At 38.5% G+C, this 7,762-nt stretch overlaps 1 protein-coding gene across 1 annotated transcript in view; it reads right to left on the bottom strand.

Annotated features, from left to right (window-relative positions):
• Positions 1-823: 823 nt before the first annotated feature.
• LOC137803658 (dynein axonemal heavy chain 8-like) overlaps positions 824-7,762 on the bottom strand; it is a 33,742-nt gene continuing 26,803 nt past the window's right edge. Inside the window, exons 71-93 of the mRNA XM_068602352.1 lie at positions 7,608-7,745; positions 7,388-7,515; positions 7,075-7,246; positions 6,825-6,980; positions 6,596-6,751; positions 6,330-6,512; positions 5,952-6,057; positions 5,591-5,843; positions 5,132-5,322; positions 4,921-5,042; positions 4,728-4,843; positions 4,434-4,636; positions 4,232-4,305; positions 3,821-3,973; positions 3,514-3,669; positions 2,992-3,108; positions 2,811-2,912; positions 2,554-2,714; positions 2,285-2,441; positions 2,042-2,194; positions 1,713-1,902; positions 1,379-1,500; positions 824-1,181 (exon numbers count right to left, since the gene is read on the bottom strand). Coding sequence (XP_068458453.1) covers positions 888-1,181; positions 1,379-1,500; positions 1,713-1,902; positions 2,042-2,194; positions 2,285-2,441; positions 2,554-2,714; positions 2,811-2,912; positions 2,992-3,108; positions 3,514-3,669; positions 3,821-3,973; positions 4,232-4,305; positions 4,434-4,636; positions 4,728-4,843; positions 4,921-5,042; positions 5,132-5,322; positions 5,591-5,843; positions 5,952-6,057; positions 6,330-6,512; positions 6,596-6,751; positions 6,825-6,980; positions 7,075-7,246; positions 7,388-7,515; positions 7,608-7,745 — 3,603 coding nt within the window. The 3' untranslated portion in view covers positions 824-887. The remainder of the gene's footprint in view (positions 1,182-1,378; positions 1,501-1,712; positions 1,903-2,041; positions 2,195-2,284; positions 2,442-2,553; positions 2,715-2,810; positions 2,913-2,991; positions 3,109-3,513; positions 3,670-3,820; positions 3,974-4,231; positions 4,306-4,433; positions 4,637-4,727; positions 4,844-4,920; positions 5,043-5,131; positions 5,323-5,590; positions 5,844-5,951; positions 6,058-6,329; positions 6,513-6,595; positions 6,752-6,824; positions 6,981-7,074; positions 7,247-7,387; positions 7,516-7,607; positions 7,746-7,762) is intronic.

Here is a 7,762-nt window from a genome sequence, read left to right as displayed (position 1 = left end):
CAAATTGTCAGCCTTAACATCTCATTCACTTTACAAAAAGCAGCAAGATCAAATAGAGACTGTAGCTTACTACCATAACACACATTGTGACTGACAGGATGGGATGGCAACAGAAACATGTTGGTCAACTTAACAACTCTGACGGGATATGTCCATATAGTTTGAAGCCACTCAGCTGCATCAGGTCTTGTAGATAAAGAACATGCATGGACATCAATTGGTACTATGATGTATGTGTAGACAATTTGCTTGATTACTGACTACTGTAGTATCTTAACCTGTTTAGTGGTCCGGGGTCTCTCCCCAGACAAAGTCCTATAAGTGTGGGTATTATTCCCTCTGCCCATTTCCCCCTTTTAATCTTGCTGGAGGATTGTTGACATCATCCCTGATTTATAAGGCAATGTGTGAATGATGTGAGCAAAATGTATGCACATCTATACTTTTGAGCGTGCACGAGAGCTCACTTTTCAGTCGTTTCTTTCAGAATTTCAATACACCTTAACTTTCTCCAGTAAAAATAACTTGAGAAAATGTATTCATGTTATCGGGATGACTAGATTTAGCAAACATATTCAGCAGTGTGGTTTTGATCAATAATTTAATAAACATGTAATTAGAGTAATTGAATTGCTTATACTACCTGGCCAACCCAGCTGGTACTTTTAATTAAATGCGTAAAAGGACAAAATAAAACCTCATGATCTTATATGACTGGAAGGATTTGTCAATTAACCGTAAAACTCAAAATGATATAGCATTTGTTTTTGTGTAAAAGTACTTTAAAACTAAAATATATCTTAAAACTACTTCTCGGCAGGCATTGGACAATAAAATAAATTTATTTCCTCTTCAAGCAATATTACATAAAGACATGCAGCTGTCATTTATTTGATGTCGCAGAGCAGGGCAACCCCACGCAAGATCCAGTGATCTGGTGGCTCTGACGGCAAGGTCGGCAACACCACTGCTGTAATGTAATTCAGGTCTGTTCGCCTCGGTTTCTTGTAAATGGGGCAGACATATAGCTTCGGATCCAAGGGGGCAGTAGAGTTAATGGCAAATATGTGGATGACAGGCAAGGGCATGAACAGCACTTTGGGTGAGGACTCAATAAGAATGGCGTTCTTCTTGTCCCAGCCGGCACCCTCCAGGTACAGGCCATAAACATAAACTCCCTCCTGTTGAGGGGAGGCACAGTCAGTGACAGAATAATGTTTATAATGATGTTTCCTGAAATAATAAAGATCAATTGTTCACTCACAATAAAAATGAGCCAACAATACTGTCACACTGTATAAAATACTGTATTTGAGAGCTAGTATTATTATTGTTATTAGTAGTTGGAATGCCAGTATCGCCATGCTTTTTTACTCACTGAAGGTGAGTCTGTGATCTCCTCCTGTGCCTGCTTTAGCACTTTGTTGTGCAGAGTGATTGTGTCCAGAGACCAGCCTGCGTTTGCCCTTGTTACTTCTTGTCTCATTGCTGTTAGGAACCCTGCAAAAATACCCCGGGGGAAACCTTAGCATAAATCGGATATCAATTCAACCCCAGCTGATGGCGTCAGTTTCAGGAGGTCTTCATTTAGCGCAGGTTAACACCGTAAATGCATTAATACAACACTTCTAGATTTTGTGAATTTTACTGTTTTTACATGTATTAGTGTGGGGTAACTCTAATGCCTTTCTGTACAAAAACATGTTACTCACCTTGTGGGTTGAAGAACCCTGTCATCCAAAAAGAACTGGGTCTTCTTTTAAACACCCAGTTATGGAACTGCTTGTTTCTGTCCAGAAGCTCTGTGAACCAAAAGCCCAGTGTGGATGAGTCCCAGGAGAGTTTCCTCCACAGGTTCGGCACACGGGCATCAAAGATATTGTCCAGAGCATCACGGAGGTTCTGAAAAGTAGGGATCAGTAGTCTCACAGCACTGTACACCCTCACAATGAAAATAAAAATTGAATTCAGCGCTTTACTTAAAAATAACATGTTTCAGTATGTGTTTTAGAGATAATAAATAAATAATTAGTGATCTGACCTCGCTCATTATTATAGTACCATCAATGGCCAGTTTGAGGTCAGTCAGACTGATGCGAACCAAACTGATGATTTTTTGCATTCGATCCACCTCCTGACGTAGAAAGATGTTCATTGGGTTGAGAGCTCCCATAGTCAACAGCCTGGCTTTGACCTTAACGCACCAAAATTGCATTGCATTTAGATTTCAGTTGGTGCAAAAAAATAAGTGGCGGCTAAGACCATAATGAACAAACAAATCCACCTCATGTGGCACATAGTTAGGGGGTAGTTTCTCCAACATGTCCTCCGCCATGCTGTAAACAATTGACTCCCGAGTAGCTCCTGATCCCCCGCCGCTTTCCTTGGGCTGAATATTCGTGATTGTGTCTAGTACCTCAGCAGATGTGTTTGTCTGATACCTGGTTAACATTGAACACAAAGCATAAAAGCAATGATAGCAATAACGTGACATGTTATATTTGTATTTACAGTATCTTTTTCATTAATAGTTTTAGGATAGAGTTTTCTTACGTGATATCAGCATTAGGATGCAGCCCTAGCGCCTGAGGTGAATCCATAGTGGGCAAACTCTGAATACTTTCCATGTACTCCTCTACTGTTTTGCACACTGGAATTTTGTAGCCTGTGTAGAAGCTAAAAGATGGGTCAAACATCTTTTTACTGAACCACACCTGCAATGTAAAACACAGATTGTCATGTATTGTAATAAATCAATAATAAATACAATTGTTGATCAAGGAGAATGAACACAAAAATGGGATTATTACACGAGCAAAACACTTAAGTAGGCGTTTGTCATAGTCATCTGTAACCCTTCCTCCATATTGCACTTCAGCTAGCATGTATCGCACAGTTACCCAGGACACATCCTGTGGGAAAAAAGAACAAGTGTGTGGGAAGTGAGGTAAAATAATCTTTATAGTCAGACTGCTGTTGCCTAATTCTCACCTTCCTGGGGCTGCAGTCATCCAAGTGTCTCTCAACAAACTCAACACTTGCAGTGAAATCAGCTGAGTTGAATTCATACGGTATGTTCCAACCCAATGGTCCAAATTTACGTCGTTCCTTAGAAAGAAATCAATAAAGCACATGATTATGTATAATATAAAGTGAATTAGCATCCATTCATACTAAAAAAACTGTGATTATGAAGAACATGTTTCACCAACTAACTTGGAAGGAAAACTATGGTTACACTTTCTATGATGCCCATGTATTTAAGGCTTTATAAACATATTTTGAATGTGTTACAATCTGTTTACAGCATTGTATAATTATAGTCAAGGCACTCATAAATATTCATAATGCCGTATATTCTTTATTTGATTGTCATAAAGACAACTTATAATACAAAACTACACCAAATTGTTGACCAGTAATTTCCTTTAATATAAACTCGGCCAAGTCCAAGATCTATGTATTTCTTTCTTGACTGCTCTGTCTAATTCCTGACCTCGGAATGGACAGTACCTGCACAGCGGTGTGAAGAAAGGCCACACTGTACAGCATAGGCTTCCACATGGGCAAGTTACTAACTTCCAACTGGTTTTGTGAAATGCCAGAAAATGTTCGTTTCAAGCCAGCACGCACTCCCTGGGGTGGATCGTTGGTAAACTTGATAGAAGACTAGAAATAAATGGGTGAGAACAACTTACTCTGGGCATGTACATGTATTGTAGAGTAGTGCACACAATATTTGTAGAGGTCATTTCAGGAAATAAAGTAATACATGAGGTAAGAATTTCATAAAACAGTAAAGAGCGTTTTAAAGTGTCACCTGTAGGAGCGTGATGGAGAATTGATCATGTGGTTCTGTAGTGATCCACACCCTGATAGAATCATGCATGTTCTCTGTAGTTGAGATAGTTTCTAGCAACTCATCCATAAACTCAAGGCCCAGGTGGCAATTTTGCAGAAGGACCCAACCTCCCTTTACATAATTAGAAACAGAGGCCATAGATTAGTTGAAACATTCAATTATCAAGTACTTATTCATACAACAAAATGGTTAATTTACCTGTATACAATATATATATATATATATATATATATATATATATATATATATATATATATATATACATATATATATATATATATATATATATATATATATATATATATACATATATATATATATATATATATATATATATATATATATATATATATATATATATGTACACACCTGCGTCATTGATGTCTGAAGAAGCTTTCTTGCATGCACCTCCTGCCCTTGCCCCATGGATATAGCTCTGCATTCTAAAAGACACAACCCAATGTAGTGAGATCACTACATACGGCACAATTCATGACATACAGCATGATTCTTCAGAGTTAAGATAAGAAGCTTGAAATAGTTGTGAGTTTTATAGGGAAGCAAAGCTCACCAAGTTGAAGTTTCTTAGCAATCCCTTCAATTTGATCAGAGGGATCTGAACCCATTGAAAGGAAGCAAATTAAAGGGGTGCGAGGATCACTCTCCTCCCATGTGCTCTGAAGGTTCAAGATGACTGGCTCGGCAAACCTCTCGCCCAAAGACTCAGCTACGTACTTTTTGGCCTGAGACAAGGTACGGTTAGGGCACCAAGACCTATGAAAGAGTTAGCCGGTAACAATATAGTATTAAACATTATATTGTTTATTTAAACACATAAGAAACATGACTAGCCACAGGATCCAACCTTATAAGCAAAAGTTTAAGGAAGACATCAAGGGAGTTGTATCCATCTGGGATGACGCCGTCCTCTGGGGCATCAAGATTAAGCCATGCTTTCCAGGTTTTCCCATTTTGTGATACCTACAAAATATGTCATTTGCAACTTGTGGGGACACTTTTATAGGTTCAGATGTATAATCAAAGGAACCTAAGCTCACCTGGGCTATGATGTTAGTGAACTGTGACAATTTGCTGAGTTCCACCACATTTAGCCATACCATATCCAGAATCCAACTGAATGGTTTTGTGGGGCAGGTCTTTAGGTCAAGAGCAGCACCACCTATTGGTATATTAAAAATAGTTATCTTGTCATAAGATGCCATAGCAAAAAGGTGTTTACAATTTTCCCAGCAGCAATAACTAGCATACCTTTAATAAGTATTTTAAATTTCTCATGCTCTATTTTATTACTCTTCAAGTCAATCTTGAGAGCCAGCAAGAGTGTGAAGATGAACTTGTGGTTTTCATATAGGCCTCTCACTGTGTATCTGAACACCTCATAGGTCAGACATTCAATGAGGTTTGCAATTCGCTTTTGAGTTTTAGGTGACTTTTCAGCCCTGCAAGAAAAGAGTAAAAATAGTAAACAGGAGAGAGCGTGTCCAACTAGTTGTCCAACAAGTGCATGACAGCACCAACAGCCTGGCCACTTACCACCTTTTTTAAATATACATTTTGTTTTCTTCGCTGTAAGAGTAACACATTTAATATGTATGTATAATATAATAGTGTCTATGCAACAGTGTGAAATATAAGGTCTATAGGGCCCAAAACAAGTGCAAATGCTGTTCAAACATATTTCTTAAAATAGTTTTGGTGAAACCATACCTTGCCAGTGACAGGTCAAATATTTTGAGGAACTGACCGAGGGAGGTCTGGTACATGACATTGACCATGCTCATCTCTGTGATGAGGAAGTAAAGTGTGCTGCCCCGAGAGGCAACAGGACGATATTCTGCTTGAGCTATATTGATCTTCAACTCTGCATCGGCTGCAACACTGAGCTTTAGACTAACTTCAGCTGCAGTTTGCTTAGTTGTACTCAGGATTCCGATCATGGAGTCATCATCAACCAAGGAACCTTTAATCACACAAACAAAGACACTTTATTATTTTTAAAAATACATCATTACATTACCACTATGGCTTTTAAGAAACTAGTATTAACCTACACCAGTAACTGTTGTACCTTTTGTGCTGCTGAGTTTGTACAGCAAGTTGTCTTCCAATTCCTTCATCTTTCTCTTATTAGCAGTTACATCCTCAATTAGTTTCAATCTTTCTGCCTCTAGTTCCTGTGAAAAGATGTTTCATAATATTCACAGTTTATTAGTGGAATTACAAAAAACGAGTAGACCAAAATATAATAATATTACATGTTCTGTAGTAACAATGCAATATAAGCAAAAACATTGACTCTAGGCTTACACAACTACCCTGTGATGCCCCAAAAAGAATGTCTGCTGGATCATTGCCTGAAGTTCAATTTTTTTTAAAACACTTACTGTTATATTATTTTATGTAAGAAACACCTGTTTTGTACAACATAGAAAAAAGAGACACTGACATATTTCTCTCTTAGGATGACGCGACCAAGTAGCTGGTTCTCCAGGCCCTTCATGTTTACAGTGAAATCAATGATGGATGTCTTGGCACTGACTTCTGGGGAGTATGCTGGATTAGGCAGTTTGGTGGTTATATAGAGCTGAAAGCCATCCATCACGTTTACCTCTTTGTCTCCCACTTTAACCTACACAAGACAAATCTAGGATTTAGACAAGGACATATTTTAGTTGTAGTGCTGACTTCATGTGGGGATGGCAGCTACATTACCTTGAAACTGGTCCCAGATTTAATAAAGTTTTTCTCAAGGATATTGTCAAGGGCAGGGTCTAGTTCCTCAGATACATCTTCAATAAGAAGTGGGCGTCCCAAAGAAAGACAGTCTTCCAAATGAGATCGAAAAAACTTATGTTTAAGTGATGTCACCTGAAAGAAAGATCACTGATTAGTTCCATACCAAAACAACTCATTTGTGTTGTACTGCACTTGTACTATGTACTTGGAGAGCATTAGCCTTTTCTTTTTCCTTAATCCAAGCTTTTCCCTGAGTCTGGGGATCTATGAGGAGGGGATATCTTGTGGCTTTTGTGACAATGATGCCATTCTGCACCGACAAATCATCTCCTGGGAGTCCTTGAAGGTTCCACTCGCTTACCTTAAACAAAAACAAGAGTGTGTTTCATCATATGTATAACTCTTTGTGCAGCTAGTAATGTTGTAAAATAAAAACAAGTGTATGTTGTTCATACAGTGGGAGGGTCTACTAGGTCAGAAATGAGGTTGAGATTCTCTGTAAAAGGGATTTTATGCATCCTAAGTTCCTTCTCCCAGATGTCCTTCAACAACATCTCACGGAAACTCTGGTTGAATGGCCCACAGTATGACAAGAAGCCAGTAAGCTGGAGCACATCGCCCACAAGTCTGCCAAGAAGAACGCATGACCTCATTTAAATTCTCTTATAATCAATAATTGCAAATAGAAAAAGCCAAACCTAATTATAATAAAGCATGTCGCTGATGCCCAGATATATGTAGAATATAATTGACTTTTTGTAAACCTACCTGTTGATCTGTGATTTAAATTCTTTGCTTTGCTCTATCCAGCGAACCTTTTCTCCACTAAGTCCATCAATAAGTGCCGATGCAGACTGCATTTTATTCTTACACATCTCAGCACCATCCAACAAGTCCTGGAAGAGCAATATGTTTAGGTTATGAACTATTCTTTTCATAAATAATACATAGAATATAAAAAAAAAACTTTTATGAGGTTAAACCACACCTGTTTCTCTTTCATGGCAGCATCACATTTTGCCTTGACTTTGTCAAATTCTGCTTGCCTTGCAGCCAGCTCAGCCTCAGCGGCACCTAGCTCCCTATTAGCTTCTCTTAGACGGTTTGCCTGAATGGCCAGGTTAGCCTGCACACGGAAAGAGG

Source organism: Clinocottus analis, unplaced genomic scaffold (genome assembly GCF_023055335.1).
Source record: "Clinocottus analis isolate CAN_PGR_092001 unplaced genomic scaffold, fCliAna1.0.p SCAF_11, whole genome shotgun sequence".
Classification (NCBI taxonomy): Eukaryota; Metazoa; Chordata; class Actinopteri; order Perciformes; family Cottidae; genus Clinocottus; species Clinocottus analis.
The sequence above is the reverse complement of the archived record's forward strand: the minus strand, read 5'-3'. Positions and strand labels throughout refer to the sequence as shown.